At 40.8% G+C, this 20,507-nt stretch overlaps 2 protein-coding genes and 1 long non-coding RNA gene across 6 annotated transcripts; 1 reads left to right on the top strand and 2 right to left on the bottom strand.

Annotated features, from left to right (window-relative positions):
- Positions 1–1,848: 1,848 nt before the first annotated feature.
- LOC147818276 (transmembrane protein 272) lies at positions 1,849–6,311 on the bottom strand. 3 transcript variants are annotated; one of them, XM_087177849.1, is made up of 5 exons: positions 6,157–6,311; positions 4,207–4,294; positions 4,045–4,095; positions 3,660–3,866; positions 1,849–2,477 (listed from the first exon to the last, which is right to left on the bottom strand). In XM_087177849.1, the coding sequence occupies exons 2-5, from the start codon at positions 4,268–4,270 to the stop codon at positions 2,269–2,271; spliced, it is 531 nt and encodes a 176-aa protein (XP_087033975.1). In that variant the 5' UTR covers positions 4,271–4,294; positions 6,157–6,311; the 3' UTR covers positions 1,849–2,268. The 3 variants fall into 3 exon arrangements, with proteins under 3 accessions (XP_087033975.1, XP_087033974.1, XP_087033976.1); XM_087177848.1 differs by lacking the exon at positions 6,157–6,311 and adding an exon at positions 5,967–6,150; XM_087177850.1 differs by lacking the exon at positions 6,157–6,311 and adding an exon at positions 5,991–6,150.
- LOC147818275 (uncharacterized) lies at positions 5,728–11,069 on the top strand. 2 transcript variants are annotated; one of them, XR_015438125.1, is made up of 4 exons: positions 5,728–5,916; positions 9,136–9,429; positions 10,803–10,847; positions 10,980–11,069. It is a non-coding gene; the product is annotated as an uncharacterized LOC147818275 (long non-coding RNA). The 2 variants fall into 2 exon arrangements; XR_015438124.1 differs by having other exon boundaries at positions 5,729–5,916; positions 10,803–11,000.
- Positions 9,219–19,897, bottom strand: LOC111665767 (calpain-5). The gene is made up of 13 exons (XM_023420853.2): positions 19,477–19,897; positions 16,347–16,531; positions 13,898–14,029; positions 13,571–13,782; positions 12,746–12,938; positions 12,457–12,650; positions 12,023–12,100; positions 11,486–11,900; positions 11,285–11,407; positions 10,995–11,191; positions 9,925–10,043; positions 9,526–9,662; positions 9,219–9,395 (listed from the first exon to the last, which is right to left on the bottom strand). The coding sequence occupies exons 2-13, from the start codon at positions 16,509–16,511 to the stop codon at positions 9,219–9,221; spliced, it is 2,142 nt and encodes a 713-aa protein (XP_023276621.1). The 5' UTR covers positions 16,512–16,531; positions 19,477–19,897.
- Positions 19,898–20,507: the final 610 nt, after the last annotated feature.

Below are 20,507 nucleotides of genomic sequence, written 5' to 3'. Positions count from 1 at the left end.
GGGTGAAACTTCCACTAACTGATCTTAGCTTGTTAGCTTTGTGTTGAGAACAGCTTTCACCCTTTTGTTACAAGTGACATCTAGTGGCCTGTAAATGGTATTGCAGTGCATTAATTGTCCAGTAGTTTCTGGGGAAAAGTTCTACTTAAACCTGCATTCATTTATTTTTTTGGCCAGAACATGCTGTAAAAAACTGAAATTATTGGCTTTTAATGAAGCAAATGTATTAACAGTTGCCTATTTACACATCTAGCAGATATGTATCAACATAAGCAGTCATCTGTGGTCGTGTGTTTGGCTGCCTCTCCTTTTAACTGCATTTAAGTCTCTACAAACTCCCGAGGTAATATATTTAGCTCTTTAGTTTCTTAATGCTCCACTATGTTAGTGAATGAGTAACTTGGATTTCTTCTTTTAGCAGCAAGAACAGTGAAATAACTTTAACTTATTTACCAAACAAACTCAGAAATGTTGAAAGTCCTTCCACCAGAAAATGTATTATATACAAATACTAGTACAAAAATAGTATTATTTCAGTTTTAAAGGTTAGGCACATTCTGTGAGAAAATGATGATTAAAGAAAAAAACAAGATGTGATAGTATAACCTGTCATAATAGTCTTGTAGAAGGTAGATTAAGTTTGTGTATGCATGGGTCGTATATTTCTTCTTGATATTTTCTGTTTCCTTTCTGTTACAACAATGCCTGGTAATAAGACGTGAAGTCGTACTTTAACCTTGAATATCTCTGCATTAATCTGTATTAGTTTACATGCCACACAGTTTGAGACATTTCATAAACTCCATATGATGAATTTAGTGTTCAACAAATTAAAATGATCAGGTTTCTCCAGTGTGTACCAATTTTGAATAACACACTGCTGCTTGCTAACATACAGAGTTTTTGGTCTTATCTTATGACGTAATCTTGATTTATATATTGGGTTATTTATTTCAGTTAATATAACTTGAGTTCAGTCAGTAAACTTCACAGATAATATGTGATATTATGAACTACACTTACAGCCCTGTCTCAGAGCGAGTGAAAAGGGGAAGTGAATGTTTATCATTATATGCAGTTGTGTATGTACAAGATGAATGAAGATGTTACCTTTTGGCTCTGATAACATGTGTTTAGCAATTTTCACAATATTTCAATTTATATACTAAATTATTTATCATGAAATAATAATTGATGGATTCATTTGTTTTATCGCAGCCCTTCTTGGATAGAATAAACATCTGCTGTTAGACTGTTACATCGATTATGAGTTTGAATTATATTGTATTGAAATATTGTATCTATGTTTATTATGAAAGCACTGATGTATATTTGTATAAGGCAAGTGTCAGATTTGTTGGTCAGTACTGTATCTGGCTGTGGACAATTTTACACTCATTAACTGTCAAGTGGAATTTTTTGTCGTCATCATAAACAGCCATAAAACAGCTATTAAAAGTTATCTTAGTTTGAGGAAGTATTCATTTACTGTTTTCCGTTAGTATGACCGGAGCTGTCTACGTGAGGTAAAGCTCATCTCGTGGTCACACAGGGCGTTTTTAACGACATCCCCAACTAAGATCTGGCTGAGTTCGCGTTTCATTCATTTCCTTTTAATTTCAGCTTAGTGTTGTGATTAAATGTCACGCAGTGGAAACTAAAAAGGCCACCTTCAGAAATGTTTCCTGGAATCTAACCACCGCACTAGATGTCATGATATATTTAGGTTTGGATTGTAGGAAATCAAGGTTTAGTGAAGTGCATGATGGGGAACATGAGGAATATGATTAGTTAACTGCCTACCTGACGCAACTCATCAACAAACATGAGCAATAAATAAAAAAAAACAAAAAACAACCAACATTTTATTGCTTCATCCTGTACTCCGAATGAAGTTTGAGCCCAATTTCTGGCTCAACATGTAAAAAATACATCTTATATCATATAAATCTGCAGAAGAAGAAAAGGCTCAGCAATGAGAAAACATTTCTTATAATCAGTATAAAAATCGATTCCACCTTCGAGTTAAGCATGAATCTGTTGGGTCAGTGCAACTGCAATACAAGATAGGTTTTAAAATGACACATATTAGTCTTGTGTTGCACATTATGTATTTAATAAAGAAAGTTCACTCTAATCTGCTCCCCATATGTTCCCATAAACTCATAGCCTAGGCACACTTGCAACAGAAAAAACTAACAGCTTCAGCAGCAAACATGATGTGTACAGTACAGCGGCCCGCCTCCTCGTCGTGTCTGCGGACCGTCTCTAGACGTTGTCGTCGGGGTCGGCTCGGCCGCACAGGCAGAAGCAGACGAGAACGCAGCAGCCGCCGAACAGGAACACGGCCAAGAGGATGTAGACCAGAGTGGTGGTCCAGAAGGCGAACAAGTAGACCGTCTTGTGGCAGTACGGATCCACATTCGTTGTGTTCTTGTTGTAGTTGGGTTCGTAAATGGAGTAGATCCACACGTTACCTAAGAAAAAAAGGATTGATCACAGTTTAAAAGCTTACAGACTTGCTCTAACCACCTTCTTGGCTTCTTACAGGTAAAATGTCCACTGTCTGTATAATCTCTTTCCTTCAGGAGACAGTTACATTATGCAGCCGCTTGTTTTATTCACTGTCAGTGCTACTATGAAGGACATGGCTTACAAAGGTGTGGAGGATCTCTTTTGAATAATTACATTTTTTAAACATATCTCACTCTTGCTCCTCTGGAGGTTGAATTCTCTTAAGTTAAGTCAAAGTGGATAGATGTGACTGTAATTAAGGAATATAATGTGCACAATGTAATGATACTAAACTAGAAGGCTAGCACGCTGAACCTGTGCATCTTTTCAAATAAGACTCCAATAAGGTTTCAGCTCGCTAGCATTGTAATTTCTCAGAGACGGGAGTATTATTTTTTTTACTGATCTAAAATGCATAAGGTTGAGTCCAAACATCAATCTACAGAGTGTGTGTGCAGCTGTGGAACTGTAAAAAAGTGTGGGGTGTTAGTTTTGGTGGACATCTAGTGGCTCATACATGTTACCAGAGTGTTGTTGTTGATTGTCCAGCTGGTGCACTTTAATGGAAGCGAGCGAGGGAGTGTAGCATAAAAGAGGTAATGCCCACTTTAATGAAATAATGGACAAGGTGGAGACGATGAGTAGCTTCCATTATTTTCTTTCATTAGGAAACCTTGCTGTGTATTATTACACTTACACCACTCATGCTAAGATTTGAACTTAACATGGACTGAAGACTTAGTTTTGTTGTTATTGTTACCTGCAATTAAGCATACTCAATTGTCATTTTTAGGCCCACTAGGCTGAAACTTATGCTCTGTAATACAATAAATCCTCCCTTCATGAAGGTTATAATGGTCAGTTTTTGTTCACTGTTTTTAAGACGGTGTTGATTAGACTGCATGGTTGTTTTGGAGGCTGCGGTTTGTGGTTATGTTGAAATATGTTGCATCATACTGATAGGTGATAATGTTTAATCATTGGTGTAATTTCAGTTTCTCTTTCGACCAGAACCATGTTTGAGATACACCATAACAAAATTCATATCGACAGAAACAAGTTTTTCGCCCCCAAACACTGCCCCATCTTCTGTCACGTTTCCCGCCTTGTGGCTCATTCGCCAGCCCACCGCATTCTACACTCACCAGCGATGAACCAACAGAAGAGGAAGAAAGATGTCACCGAGTTCCAGGTCATGCAGACTTGACTGAGCGGGTTGGAGGTGCCATCTTTGGGCTCCTGGGCGCAGGGCAGGCAGGAGAGCACCGCCAGCACCAGGCCAAAAACCCCCACCACTATCAAATAGATGGGGATGTAGTGTTGCCGTGGACATTCATTCAGATACACTGACCCTGTTGGACACGGGGGAGGACGATGGGAGATCTGTCAGTCCACATTTTCACAAGTGCACACTTTCTGGCATTTCAAAAATCACAACTATCCAGTGAAACCGGCTGCTTCACCGTCACTGCAGAAAGTTTACTCAAACACAATGAATTAAATGTCTGTTAATGTGCACGACTCTCTCACCAATTGCAATTTGAGCAGTAGGCAGGATGCAGAGGAACAGCTTTGAAGGTCCTGAAAGAAGACAAAATAGATTCAGTTGAAAGCTCAGACACTCAGACACTAGGACTCTTTTCTGAACCTAATCTGAGAATAATCAAACCAGTGTGCGTGAACAGAGCTCACCTAGTATCGGTGTTGGGGGTTGAGGAGGGCTGCGGATGTGTTGAATAAGACCAGTGCGGGACATTATATCGGTAGTGAAGGCTCCAACCTGCAGAGGAGGATAAAGGTCTGAGAATAATGTTGATAAAACTAAAAGTCTGCACACTGGAAGATGACAGTGACTCTTTCACAAAAGTTTTTCTCTTGCATCGTTCTGCCACCAACTTGTTTTACAAAAGCAACATCTCTAAACAGCAATTTACAAACGAGTCAAACTCAAGATGTAACATTTTCTGCAGGAAGGATGGTCTAAGGATGATCGCTTTATCCAAATTACAGCAGAAACAAAAAGACCAATCATCAGTTACTTAGTCAACAAAAATTAATCAGAAACTATTTTGATAATCAATTACTTATTTGAGTCATTTTGCTTCTCAAACATCAGGATCTGCTGTTTACTTTGTCATATATACAGTAAACTCAGCATCTTTGGAAAATGGGATTGTGGATTTTTGAGTATTTTTTGTAATATTTCATAGATCAAACAATTAATTAATTCAGAACATAATCAGCAGAGTAATGGGTAATGAAAGTGCTTATTAGTTGCAGCCAAAATCCCAATAAACTTCTAAATAAAAGGACATTTAAATCTCACTGAATCTCTCTGGGTAATATCCTATTTCTATGTTAGTATAATTGTGTATAATAAAGATTCAGCACAGGCAAAACCAGAAACCTAGACCAGATCTTGACCTACTCTAGATTCAGGTCTTATATCGTCACCCTTAACCCACGGGTTCTGTTGCTTGGTTTTTCTCATGAGAGAGTGAAGTTTTTGTCGGATGATTCTGACAGTTCTTCAACAAAAATACATGCAAGTGCAGGTATTTTGATCGTCTTATAACCAGTGATTTAAAGAAGTATTGCACCAATTCATGTCACCTCCATAAAGTTAGGGATCCCACAAAGGACAGATTGGACAAGAATGGTTAAAGTCAAAGCAGCAGAGGCCCAGATATGTCGAAATCTTTCCCCCAGTAGGCTATCTCTCAAAATACCAAAAACACTGGATCATAAATTCCCCATGATGCAACTGGATCGCTCATTTGCATCTTGCATCTTTCATTAGACCTGCAATGCCTCTTTCTTTCTTCACTTTGTAGCACTTAAAGGGAATTACAAGTGGAATTGTCGTATATTTTAATTTTCTTTGCATTAAAGAGCTTTTAAGGAACAGCAATGATACATATAAACGTGTGGCTGTTCATTAGAGAGACTACAATTAGATTAAGTCATGGATCAGGTCAGGTCACTTTGCCACAGATCCTTCCAGTAGATGTAAATTGCTTCTCATGCAGTCCCTATTAATGAGTGTCAGGCAGTATAATCAGGAACTGTGACCAACACAGCGTGGACACAATTCATGTTCACGCACAAAAACACAACAGTAACCACTTTAAAAAAATGACTGACTGAGAGGTTTGACTGCATTCCCTAAAGCCAGTCTGACCAATGTTGCAAAACCGCAGGAGCGACAAGAATCAACCTGTGCATCACCACATCACACAGATATGACACAAGGACACGGACCAGATTTGTCTAATTTTAAAGTCCACAACGGGATGTTTTTATAAGTTAATATAAATGTGACGAACAAACGGCTACAACAGCTGAATACATACTATTCTGAGGACGCCCCCACCAAACAAGAGAAAAGTAAATCACACTCAGGTAGGTCCAACTTTGCTAAAAAAAAAAAAAAAAACAGGGAGCTGAATCACCTGGGAAATAAAACGCTGTCAAACCTGAGCAGATAACGTTGAACCGCGCCTTCTCCGACGCGAAGTAAACTAACTGTACGAGAATAGGTTCCGTCTGCAAAACACATACGCACGAAGTCTCCGGTGAGGGCGGAAGTGGCGACTTAAAGCATGGAAGCGACTGTTTGTTGTTTAATTCTCCGACACTCACCTATTCAGTTTGACGTCTGTGTCTGTGTGTGTCTGTGTGTGTGTGTGTGTGTCTGTGTGTGTGTGTGTGTCTCTGGCTGCTGTCGGAGCCGCTGACAGCCGCGCCCAGCAGAATGTCAAACCTCCACCTCTCGGGGGCGCGCATGCACAGGAAGTGAGGCGTTCACGCGGTCAACTGGTTGTTAAGATAAGTTATGACAGGCTCTAAAAATTGACTTTGGGTGATTGGATCCTCCAACAGGTCCCAATATCATTACAAAGTATGGCATAATAAAATAATAAACTTTTTATTTTAACTTTTTCTCTAAGCATTGTTTTTATTTTCTTGGAAATAATGGATAACTTCATCTTTGGGATCATCTAAAAAACCCTTTTTTGGTTTAACTGCTTAAGTTCACACTAAAAATGACATAAAATGCACAAAGTGTTCTACTAAACTGCGCCAAAATATGATTATAAAAGATACTCATAGTGAGTAAAACCTCATCTTCGAACAACACAAAGCAAAGCGTGTTTTATTCTTCAAACACAGGAAGGCCTAATGGTAGCTTTAGATCCCTTCACTTCCGAAAGCAGCACTCAAATGTACAGTAACAGGCCGAGCCTCCTGATAAACAAATACTGTCAAATTAGGGCAGATAACAGTTGAATGCGTCCTTGCCTTTTATCTGAAGTTTGTATATTTGCTTTGAAGCAGGTGTGGACTTCTGAGCCTCTGGCCACATAGTAGATGATGTAATGGCCAGATGATTTTCCTGAGCAATAACAGCTGCAGTAATGTTGCAAAAAAGTTTGTTACATCAACTATCAAAAATAAAACAAAAAAACATAAAAATGCAAAATATTTCGGAAAAGAAAGTTGATCGGGAATACATTCAGGCTCTTTTATTGTAAGGCTCTTTTATTTTCGCTTTGTGCGTGTGATTTTAAGGTAAGACTAACACAGTATCTCAAAATGCAACATTTTGCTGCCGATGAAAAGATCAGAAAAAAAGTTAGATCTTTTCGTTGCTATTTACACCACCTTTCACTTTGCCTTTGCCTAGTCACTGTAAGATATGAGGCCGTTTGACGTCAGCAGAAGTGAATAAACAAACATGCAAGAATGCAAACCTTATTGCAACAACACTCTCTAGGCTGAAGGATAAACTGAAAGTGTTTTCTTAAATAAGTTTTTAAAAATGTAGGCTAGTTTTATTATTATTATTTCATTGATTTAAACTCAAATAAACAAATTGAAGTTCATAAAATGGAGACATTTAATGACATGAAAACTGACTTGCACAATGTTAATTATTTAATCAAAATACAGGTGCTGGTCAATAAATTAGAATATCATCAAAAAGTTGATTTATTTCAGTAATTCCATTCAAAAAGTGAAACTTGTATATTATATTCATTCATTTACACAAAGACTGATATATTTCAAATGTTTATTTCTTTTCATTTTGATGATTTTAACTGACAACTAATGAAAATCCCAAATTCAGTATCTCAGAAAAATTAGAATATTACTTAAGACCAATACAAAAAAAAGGATTTTTAGAAATGTTGGCCAACTGAAAAGTATGAACATGAAAAGTATGAGCATGTACAGCACTCAATACTTAGTCTGGGCTCCTTTTGCCTGAATTACTGCAGCAATGCGGCGTGGCATGGAGTCGATCAGTCTGTGGCACTGCTCAGGTGTTATGAGAGCCCAGGTTGCTCTGATAGCGGCCTTCAGCTCTTCTGCATTGTTGGGTCTGGCGTATCGCATCTTCCTCTTCACAATACCCCATAGATTTTCTATGGGGTTCAGGTCAGGTGAGCTTGCTGGCCAATTAAGAACAGGGATACCATGGTCCTTAAACCAGGTACTGGTAGCTTTGGCACTGTGTGCAGGTGCCAAGTCCTGTTGGAAAATGAAATCTGCATCTCCATAAAGCTGGTCAGCAGCAGGAAGCATGAAGTGCTCTAAAACTTCCTGGTGGACGGCTGCGTTGACCTTGGACCTCAGAAAACACAGTGGACCAACACCAGCAGATGACATGGCTCCCCAAACCATGCTTCTGACGCTGTCTCTTGTTCAAGAGTGGCTTGACACAAGGAATGCGACAGCTGAAACCCATGTCTTGCATACGTCTGTGTGTGGTGGTTCTTGAAGCACTGACTCCAGCTGCAGTCCACTCTTTGTGAATCTCCCCCACATTTTTGAATGGGTTTTGTTTCACAATCCTCTCCAGGGTGCGTTTATCCCTATTGCTTGTACACTTTTTTCTACCACATCTTTTCCTTCCCTTCGCCTCTCTATTAATGTGCTTGGACACAGAGCTCTGTGAACAGCCAGCCTCTTTATCAATGACCTTTTTGTGTCTTGCCCTCCTTGTGCAAGGTGTCAATGGTCATCTTTTGGACAACTGTCAAGTCAGCAGTCGTCGACATGATTGTGTAGCCTACAGAACTAGACTGAGAGACCATTTAAAGGCCTTTGCAGGTGTTTTGAGTTAATTAGCTGATTAGAGTGGGGCACCAGGTGTCTTCAATATTCAACCTTTTCACAATATTCTAATTTTCTGAGATACTGAATTTGGGGTTTTCATTAGTTGTCAGTTATAATCATCAAAATTAAAAGAAATAAACACTTGAAATATATCAGTCTGTGTGGAATGAATGTATACAGTACACAAGTTTCACTTTTTGAATGGAATTACTGAAATAAATCAACTTTTTGATGATATTCTAATTTATTGACCAGCACCTGTACATTGCATTCAAACATGTTAATCAACAATGATGACAACATGAGTATATTTAATAAATATTATAATAACACAAAACAAAACTTGTTTTGGCAGCAGTTTCACTTTTTTGGTTAAACTGCTGAAGTCATGAAGGATGCCCACCTGCACATCTGACCGGCAGATACACATAACCACTCATCTGTTAAATAATAGAAACTTAATATGTTACTTGTACCTTTTGTTAAATATATTTTTAGGAACTGTCCAACACAAGCCTCCACCAGGGAGGACAGTGGTTGCCATGGCTGGATGTAGTTACCAGGGCAACCAGACGATGCTGTCACAAGTCTGTGAGGCAGACGCTGGAGGACGTCTCAATATAGATGCGACCTCGGTATCCCGAGCCGGATAGGCCACCTCGTAGATCAATCACATGACTCCGACTCTTCTCAGCCTCGGCCGTCTGGAGTTGAGCCACGCCAAGCACCGAGTCCCACAGCAGGCCCCTGCTCCACAGCTGCACGACAAGACACACACACAGATTAGGACTGGTAATGTGTGCTTATTATCTGTGTGTGTGTGTGTGTGTGTGTGTGTGTGTGTGTGTGTGTGTGTGTGTGTGTGTGTGTGAGGGGGAATGTGTGTACCTCGACAGAGATGTGTGTGTTGGGGTATCTCCTGTAGAAGATGGTTCTGAGGTTGAATTCAGGGTTTCCCTCCGCCTTGAACACCCGTGTCCTGATGGTGTCGTTCTCGCATCGCACTGTGGCATAAACATCTGGAGCTGTGATCATAAACAATATCAGATGATGTAAGGAAGAAACAAGAGAACAAGGAGCTCTGCAAATACAAACATATGTGGGAGCTTTCTACGATAAATTTGACACCACTGAGAGTCTAATGTTCAGCTTTTGTTCATGAATATTTAAAATGTACATTAGGAAGCTACAGACAAAAAACAAGAGTGTTTCCAACTCCAAGTGTCTTGCCTGCCCTGCTCTGGTCTGTGTATGTGTCACAATTCAGGAGACATTGTGCTGAGTGACCTGTCTGTTTGGGAGGGCTGAGTCCTGACGCTCTGCAGAGATGAACGGTGGTCACCACTGTAGGCTGAGGTAGAAAACACTGGAACACAGAGGGAGACGGCAAATCCTCCCTCAGTTCCCTACATGATGGAAAAGGGGTTCATGTTGAAGAGGAACAAGGGAAGTTGAAATCTGAGAGCAGGAAACGTAATGTTGCTGTAAAATTGAAAGAAATTATCCACAGTGTGTTCGTATAAATATTCAGCTTTAAGAAGAAACAGCTGCAATCAGCTCAATCTTAAACTGGTGGCCCTTGTGATTGTTTCACATGTTTCATGACTTTTCCCAACATTTTGTGTTTATTCATGTTTTTTTTGTTCTGCTTTTACAGTGAAACATACAGATATCATAAGAAAGTTTAAATCTACATTATGCTTGTTATATAAATTAATAACATTTCATAAAAATACATGTACAATTATATCAACATTTGTTGTTCCAGGGATGTAACATAAAATCCTCTAAAAAAACAGGAAGCAATTTGCATTTTTCACAGTATGGTACAAATAAATGGGCAGCTTATGTGAAAACTAATAAAGAACCTTCTATTATATATATATACCTTCTCTGAAATTCAAATGTGTTGGACATACAATAACAAATGCTTCATGTGAGACTGACAGGTGATCTCTGGGGATCTCACAGATTAGCTGTGTCCCAAATTGTCTCTACACAATTAACGTATATAGTATATTTTGAATACGAATTATCATTATATTTTAGCAGTCAGTAAAACAGTCAAGTATATAGATTATAATTGCACACTGCCAGTTAAACATCACAAACACACATTAAAATATTTTCCCTAAAATCTAAAACTTATTTCTTTGTTTTCCCAGATCTCTCTGGAGCTGTTTAACAAACACCCAGCTCCACCATTCTTCGTGTGTTGCATTCTGGGACAAAAATATGCATTAACAGCACACTCAAATATCAATATTTAGTATGTATACTGTCCGCATACGGATCATGTTACCTGATTTTAATTTGAAACCTGCTATCAAACTTGCACACAGACACATTTCACACACCTGAGTCTGACATGGGAATGGGAGAAGAGTCGTAGCAAGAAGCGTCCGGTTGCACCCGGCAGGAAGGTGGTGGGCAGCACGACGTAGCGGCCTGGAGCCAGAGTTGCCCTCAGTGTTACGCTGCGGGAGTCCATGTAGACGGAGCTGGCGGCCTGCTCCACCACGCACTGCACACGGCTGCAGCGGTTCACCTCCGCCTGGGGACGACACCGGCAGGGAAATGATTTTTGAACTTTTGCAGGATTTGGAAAAAGGTGCGTTGTTCATATTTAGTGTCACGACCTGCTCACCTTCAGCACCTCAAAGCCGATAGGCAGGTTTTCTCCTCCTCCATCTTTCCTTTGTATCCTCCTGTCCTCCTGCTGCAGACAGATCAGCACCTCCTCCTCTTTGCCTCCAACCTCAAACATAAACTATCAGAAAAAAAAGACAGATAAATTATGTTAATGTCCAAAGTTCCTGCACTCATGTAAAGTCCACTTTAGTTTTACCTGTGGATTGTGCAGGAAAGTCTCTCGATGGTTGATGCATCCTCCACATCGACTCCTCTTATCCACCTGTGGCTCCCATCCTCCATTCCTCTCTCCACCATCATCTTCCTTCATCACTTTTTTAACAGCCTTATCTCGCTCACACCGTCCTCTTTTCCGTCCCTCCTGCTGACTCTCCCCGAGCCGGGCCTCCTTTCGGTTCCCCCGCTGCTCGGTCCCTCCAGGTTTGACGTTTGTCTTGGAGGGCGGTGGATGGACGGTGGATGGAGGGGATCCAGGGGTGGTGGGGCCCGGAGCCCATTCCCCGTAGCAGCACACTTCTCTCCAGTGACAGCTGGGCCACAGCAGAGCTCTCTCCACCAGCCGGCACACCACCACGTCCGTGAAGTAGTGACAGAAATCCTCGAAATCCATCCTGAGGGAGAAGAAATCAGAGTAAGGTTAACTGGAAATTTGTTATATGCACATAAATCAGAGCAGAGGCCAGATAACTATTACCTTTTTATTTTAAAATCCAAATAATAAAAACAAATGTACCAGAACTCCCCAACGTCCCGAACAATGAGGCCCATCTTCTCCCTCTCTGCACGACTCATCTGTTGCCACTGCTGCGACCTGCAGGGGGCGTGCAAGGCCAATAAAGTCAAAGCTGTAAGGTCCAACACAATGGAAACGGCATATGAAAAGTACAAGTTCAACTTCTGGAAACCTTTTATTGGTCCATTTTGGCCATTTCAAGAGTTTCTCATAGTTTCATAATGAAAATGGCAGATGTCTCCTAGTGAAACAATTCCAAAACTATTGTAAAATGTCAGACATTGTCCAAAAAAGTTGCAGTGGCGCTGTAAAACGTTGTAAAAGTCTGACACTGTTAAATGTCAGTAGAGGCTTAATTCCCAGAGCTCCTGCAAAACGTATGATGTACTCAGCAGTCAGACATGTGGCAGATGAAGTCAGTAAAGTGCCCTCACCTTTGACTCCAGGCGCCCGTCCAGTCTGTGGTCCCCCATGGGTTCCTCATGCGCACCATGAAGAGTTTGGACACCCCGCCCGTCTTCAGGCTCTTCTCCCCCAGCCTCACCTTCCTCACCGCTGTGATCCCGTAAGCGTGTCCTTGCACCAGGCCGCAGTCCAACACCGACTCCACCGCCTCCCCCTCTGCTGGCTGAGAAATGTAAAACATACAGAACTTATTTCAGCCTGTTCTCCAGTTTCTAAAATGCTGAAGATTCCCAGATGCTCAGGGATAAAAGGCCCGACCCGTATGGAGCAGGTGATGAGGGCTTTGCATTCGTGCGCCTTGGCTAGCGTCTGGAAGAGCGTCCTCCTGTGGTCGCTGTGCAAGGTGAGGGCCTCGCGATCCAGACTGAGGGGCTCTGAAACACCCCCAGTGAAGTCAATCAGGGCCTCTGCAGTGTTTCCTCCCTCCAGTGCCTCATAGCAGCCGTTGAGCCTGGAAGACAGTCAAGAGTGGGACTGATTGATTAAATGACTGTGTCAATCTTCCATCTTCTCGTTTGGACAGGTTTTTATGATACAAAAATCCACCAGATAAGATTCAGCGACAGTTCTTTTTACGGCTAGTGCCATCTTTTTTTTTTTTTTAATTCTCACCTTCAATAGTATATGTGCATGCAAAGGTTAAGGTTAAGGAAAAATTGCGGTTATGGCAAATGAGAAGAGTTTATTATAGGGCTTCACGCCAATCCAACACCCCGACCTCCACCCCCTGGCATTGTGTCTGATTACATCCAGGACACACTACTTCCTGAGCTGACGCTGGACATTAATTGTGAGCTGTAGATTCATCCAATATGGAGATTATACCTTGGAAGAATGGGCTTTTTTGTCACGATGTAGTACTTGTTTGTAGCTGTTAATTTCTTATAGTACTAGATGACAAAGGAGCAGAGGAATCTGCAAGGTCCTGGAGCCCTTAACTGAGGGTAGAAATGGTGAGGGAGGGCAGTCAGGGGCAATAGTAGTGCCATAAGTAGCAGTGACAGTCGTAGCAATCAGGGTACTCTACCTCTGCTACAAGTCCCATCAGATGTTAACTAGCATTTCTCATTGCCATGCACTCACTTGGCATAAGCCTTCTCCAACAGGGCGCTCCAAAACTCTCGGGGTGTAGCCGAGCGGCAGAAAAGCAGCACGCCATCCCTGCTGACCGGCAGACGGTCGTCCACAACAACGTCCATCCAACAGCCAAGGCGCCAGAACCGGAAATGAAAGATTCCCGCATATAAGTCAAGGCGTTTCGGGTTCCACTCCTGTTCCACGTGGTCAGGGATGACCTGGGAGGAGGAGGAGGAGGAGGGGAAATGAGGAAGGAAAGGAAGAAAGGAACGAAGGAAGAAAGGAAGAACAACAGGCGGGTAAGGAGGGTAAGGAGGAAGGAAAATACTCAACCCTCTTCCACAGAGATGGCTCAGACGCCAGGCAGGAAATGGCAGCCATCATCCAGCAGTTACCCAGACTGCCTTGGTGCAAGTCACGAGTGCTGATGCCATCGACAAACAGACGAGGGTCCTTGCATATTTCCTGGATGGGGATCAGCAGAAAGAGAGATGTATATGTAACGCTTTAGCTGCTAAATGCCACAATATGTCCACGAGCAAGTCGCAAACTTTTTTCTATCCCTCGTCTGGTGTTGGGCAGTTTTCAGCTTATGTGCTGAAAACAGCTTCCTGTTGCGTCTACAAACACAGAGAGCAGAAAGAGTGAACCACAGCAGTAACGTTTTGGGTCCTAAAACCAAAACAGTGAGCTGAGAGATGCTAAAATGTTGCATAAAGCTGGAGGGAACTGCAGATTATTATCGGTGGGTTCATTACACACAGTCATTTGATCCACTGTTAATATAAAATATTGATTATATAGCAGCTTTAAAGGCACTCACAGTAATGCGGACTAAGCTGTGTGATTAATGGGTGCAGCAGTTAACGTCACAGTGTTTTATGAGGCCTGTGAGCTGATTCAGTCCGAGTGTCAGAGCACTGCTGAGGAGACAGATCCCCTCTGTGTGGACCTGTTGATCTCAGTTTGGACAGGGTCAGGTAACAGTAGAAGTGCTGCTGGACACACACACACACGCAGAAAGATACACTCTCAGTGGTCGTAACCTTGTTAAATGCAACTCGAGACCAGATCTAAACCGTCTCGCTAAGATGATATCAAGTTCATAACAAGTACAGATGAGCAGATGAGGCCACCCAGATTGTGAAGTGGACCGTTATGACCGCAAATGGGAAGTCAAAGTGTGTTTTACGTTGTTGTCGTGTGTTTGTGTGTGTGTATGTGTGTGTGTGTGTGTGTGTGTGTGTGTGTGTGTGTGTGTGTGTGTGTGTGTCAGCAGGTGTCACACTATCATCCAGTTCCCTGTTGATACACGCTTAACATACCTGAGTGGAGCATTAGGAACACAGTACCATTAACCCTCTCTCTTCCGCCGTAAATCAGCAGATTAATCGCCGGCGTGGTTTCACATTCTGAAGGCTCAGGCCTCAAACTGAACGAACTCAATGAACCAATCCGCCTACTGCTCAGATATGTCTGAATTTGTTGACAAAATGTTATGATGTTATGAAGTACAATGCGATTAACTGGTGAATTTGGGGGTTTTGAAAATTCTTAAAAAGCATTCAATTCTGAATCCTCCACAAGTAAGTATTAAAAACGTTCAGTTACTACATTTGCTGCAGACAGTAACAGTACCTTTATTTTTACATTTTTTAACTGGTTAATCCACCCATCAGTTTTCAGCCACCTATGTGTGTCACATTCATTAATTCATTTACAAGGGATTGCTGTCATATACAGCTGGGGAATACTGACAAGATTTAAGTACTTAATTAGTAAATGTAGGCCTTATTGTCCCTATTGGTTCTCCATCATTTTTTCATCTGTATGACTGTGAAAAGGTTATGAAAGTTCATTTTATTTGGTATTAAAGAGGTCATAAGAAGTTTTGAAGTTACTGTGGTAAATAAAATTATTTTGGTTACAGACTTTAGGGAAAAACTTCATGGTTCTGACTTGCCATCTCTAATTTAAGTTTTTTTTTAAAGTACATCTCAGACAGAAGTGACCCTTACAAAGATGACACAATGAAGAAATCAGATCAGGAAGCAAAAACATCCGGAAAACCATTGCCATATCCTGCTTATTTCCAGTCCTCTCTTAATCTTTCTCCTGCATTTCTACAAATATAAAAACCTATTCTCTGCTGCATAATGATAATTTTGTTCATACACACATGATCCATTCCCTTAAAAGTCCTTGCACTGTTACTTATAGCCTGTCTGCGCTGGGCAATAAATAATTTGACCTTCACTTTAATCTCTCGTTTCATTGTGTTTATTCTTGTGCATTACACTCCCATTAAATACTACTTGGCTTGTTGTAGCCACAATAAACACCTATACTTATACACAGCTACAGCCATCTCAACATTGTGCTAAAAACACCTGGGCTATTTAAACTGGTTGTTGCTATTCCTTAACTCAACTGTACACACACACACACACACACACACACACACACACACCAATATAGCAGTCCATCGGCAGCACACGCCATTTGCTCCCTGAGAGCTAAGGTTTCACTGCCTGACGCCTTACCTATAATAGAAAGTGCTTTAATTAACCCAATCTGATGGAAACGTAACACGCTGAGCCAGACACTCGATTTAGATGTGTGAAAACTCTTCGTAGGGATCTGAACTCATCACCGCTGTAAATGATTACAACTCAGAGTGATTTTACCGGTGTCACAAAGAGTTTCCTCCATCCTTCATCCCCGTCCTCCTGTTTCTCCAAGAGCTTCTCCCCCCACCTCCCCCCGCACACCTCGCACTCACCCTCGGCCTCTTCCAGGTCAGTCCCAGCGGGGGCTCCCTTTTGTAAAACAGGGACTGGGCGGTGGTGGGGAACAGGGGATCCTTGAAGAGCGCACCTCGACGCATGCAGTCCCGCCGCAGCCTGTGGAAGCTCTGACCCTGGAAGTCTCTCACTCGTTCGGGCATCCTGGCTGGACAGAAGAGGCCTGAGGAGGAGAAATGTGACAGATATATGGAAAAAGAAATATAACTGCAAGGGTCAAATGGGAGAAATTTGAGCTACGAAGCCATGCTCCACTGAGGTGGTGTAGGGTTACACTGACAGCGTGTTTAGCAGACTTATATTAAATATCAAAACAGTCTGTAAAAATCACTAAACATTTTGGTTTCTTCTAATTTCATTCATCAAATTGCTCAGTTGTTCAGTTATAGAAGTTGTAGACTTCATGCATTTAAAGCCTGATGTAATGTGAGAGGACCCAACAGGTGGCCCGCAAGAGAGCATTTAATGTCCTGTGATAATCCACGTGTTGTTTTAGGTTTTCCAAAGAATAAAACTAGAGACTTAATATGTCAGATTTTTCACATGAAGATCCAAGAAGTGCAAAGATGCCAAAACACAGAGTTTAGTGGCAGCACCTACAGTATACTGCTCAAACACTGAATAACAGCGAATTAAAATGAACAGAAAAGTCGGTTTCCTCTGTGAAAACACAGGAATCATGGAATAACATCTTGTTTAATGTAGACTGCCACAGTCTACATTTGCTTTTCTACCATAATAGCAGAATTTATAACATATAATTTATAATTTAAGTGTCAAAATTAGACACTGACTATCTTTGTTTACAACGTTAATCAGAAGACACAAGTTGTTTAGATATGATATGATAGGCTGGTGTGTAGAGTGAGCTGGAAAAACTCACATATCACTTATGGACAGTAGCATGTATATACATTTATCGATTGTTAATCTTTTGAAAAATTTAAATGTTTAGTAATTTAGCTCAATTTTATCATAGATTAATCACAATTCTTTATTTTCCATTATGAATATTATTTACACTGATATCATAGACACTGACTTCTGGTTTTTGTGTGACTTTAGTGGCCATCTGGGTTGTGTATTTTCGAGCAGCAGAGGAAGCTAGAGGTCCTGCAGGGTCAGTGTGTGTGTATGTGTGTGTGTGTGTGTGTGTGTGTGTGTGTGTGTGCGTGTGTGTGTGTGTGTGTGTTAGGGAGAAGGGATAGGGTGAGGACAGCAGTAAGGTAATGGTACCGTTTTAGTCATCAGTGATTTGAACTGCAGGGGACCCTAAGTCAGCTAGCTGCGTGCGTGTGTGTGTGCGCGCGTGTGTGTATGTGTACGTGTGTGTGTGTATGTGTACGTGTGTGTGTGTGCTTATGTGTACGTGTGTGTGTGGGTGTGTGGATATCAACTGGTGTGTGTGAAGCAGTGTGATTCTGCGTCACTGATAGTATGCCAGGTGGTGTGTGTGTGTGTGTGTGTGTGTGTGTGTGTGCGTGTGTGCGTGTGTGTGCGTGCTTGGGTTTGCAGATACCGCACAGGTCAGTGTTATCAATTATCAGTGAGGTTTGGTTTTTTCTTGTATCAGATTTATGCAGTGGCACAAACAACAGGAAACATGTAAAGTAAACACAGATTTAGATTATATTATGAATCAACCTCATGACTGACAGTATCACAGTATCATGTCCTGCAGTGGAAAACGTATCCAGAGCTTTTACTTAAAGTAAAAGTAGCAACATATCAAAAGTACTCATTCTGCAGAGTGGTCTATTATTGTAATTATTTATGCGTTTACGTATATTACTTTCATGTTGCAGCTGGTATAAGTGGGACTAATTTTTAATCACTTTATATAACTAGTAAGTTCATGTGTTCAGTTTCTGAACTTACGTAGACTTGAGGTACTTTTCCTTTACTAGAACATTTCCACTTTCTGCTGCCGTATGCTTCTACTCCACTACATTTACCTTATAACTTTACTGAGTAGCTTTCCACCACTCATCATGTGTTAATGAATGTATGAATATCAGCGACTCCTGTGTCTCAGTATTAACATGATAAAACATAACTCGCAGTTTAGTCAGACTTTAATTAACATGTCATTTAAATGAACTGTTTTTTCGAGTATTTTGAGTCTTTTAATTGGTGTTTTTGAATTGAGTTGGTTTAGTTTGATTTGATCAGCAAACATTTAGTTTTACATAATGTAATATTCCTTTTCAAATGAGATCATTTGCAGTCATTAGAGCCAGAGCACTGTAATAAAGCCCCTGCTTTTTGAAATAGCTTTTTCTTATGTATTGATTTTGCACATTGTAGTCACTGCTAATGTTTGATACTATTCTAATGGATGAATTAAATTTTTTTTGTTGTTGGATGTGTCTGTTTCAGTGTGTCTTTTTCTGCTGTGCATTAATTGATATATATATATATCAATTAATGCACAGCAGAAAAAGACGCATATATATATATATATATATATATATATATAAATATATAAAATAAACACAGCAGCAATATCTCATCAAAAACAGACAGAAATCATGAAAACCAGTGTTAAAAAGAAGAATTTTTTTCTTTTTCTTTTTTTTGGAATGACTTCTCAAATACTCTAAGAAGCTGTTTTAATGAATGCCTTTAAAGTTAACAATTAGACGTTGACTATCCACAGTATGTTAAAGTATTTGACCACAAATACAATCAAATGCAGTTTTTTTGGAAATGAAAAATGTGCTTTGTTTGTTTCTTAAGTGGCCATTAAATTTATCAAAATATATTGAAAACAAGCTTCACTGAAAATATGAGCTTTATGATAATCTAACAAAGGTTTTACTCCTGTCTTTGCAAGCATTACTCATCTAAAAACATTTGACAGCATCAGAAAACAGTAGATACTAGATATAGAAGTTGCCCAGTGTGTGTATATTAAAAGAGCTGTCATCAGTTTGAGACATCCAGTGCTCGGCTGGCAGGCGAGGCTCTCGTCCTGTCAGCGCTGGTGGTGGGTTGAGTGTTTTTTTGATAGAATATTTATCATTATCATTCACTAATTTTAAGTCACAGGAGTTGATAAAATATAAATTCAAGATAGATCCTTTTCAACAAGTGTAGGTATTTTACCTTTGAGTCAGGTTAGAGGTTTATCCACTTGCTTTTCCTGAGATGAGACTATTCCTTAAGCCCCGGCACTAGATGCAGGTTCATGTCCTCCTCTGGTCATTTAGGAAATCCTTCAGGGAATCCACATTTTTTCAGCGAAAACCACACAACCAAAAATAGGCAGAATGTGTCCACTCCTTCCTGTTGTTCTTCTTTGGCTGTTAAAAGCCGACTGACTGCGTCCAAAGCAAAATTTTCTTCTTCTTCTTCCTCTTCTTCTTTCCTCCGACTCTGTCAGGAGTGTTTGAAACATTTCCACCAGGAACTCATTTAATGTTTGTGTTCACTGGACCTGGATAAAAAAAAAAAAAACAATATATGTGAATGATGTTAATGAATAAAATGCAATAGAAAAGTAGAGTAATGATGATATTCCTGCAGCTCTACGATGCTGCAGGACAAAAGTACAGCTTGATGTGAGGGTGCAAGATCCCTGACACCATCTCTTATGACTGTGTATCATGTGTGCGTGTGTGTGCATACGTAACAGCTTCTAGTGTTGATGCATGAGTGTGTGTGCCATGTGCATACAGCCGTGACACACAGGGCAGGGTGACACTGCTGCTGGAGCCGAGCGCCTGTGTAACTTTATCTCCCTCCACACAGACAATAGACAGACGAGTCACCACTCCAAGTGACATAACACATAATTATAGCCGTGGAAACCCTCACACCAGTAAAATACTACACTTACTGCAGTTACTCTTGAGTTTCAGACACTTAGGATGAACAGTGTATCATCTGACACCTGTGTGCAAGGTGTTCTGCTACTGGAGAACATAAACAAATGTGTTTTCCAGGAGTGTGTGTGCACGTATTGCTTACTGCTGCTGCTGCTGCTGCTCTTCTGGTTGGTGACTTCACATTCTGTCGTGTTCTCCTCCCCACTCATGCCTCACCCCGTTTCTCCTCTCTCCTCATTTTAACATGGCCAATGACTCTCTCTCTCTTCTCTTTTTATCCCCCTTATCTCTTCAGTCTCTTCTCCTCTT

Source organism: Seriola lalandi, unplaced genomic scaffold (genome assembly GCF_002814215.2).
Source record: "Seriola lalandi dorsalis isolate HSWRI2012SDOR001 ecotype SW California unplaced genomic scaffold, Sedor1 jcf7180002054658, whole genome shotgun sequence".
Taxonomy (NCBI): Eukaryota; Metazoa; Chordata; class Actinopteri; order Carangiformes; family Carangidae; genus Seriola; species Seriola lalandi.
Note: the sequence above shows the minus strand (reverse complement) of the source record. Positions and strands in the feature narration are given on the sequence as shown.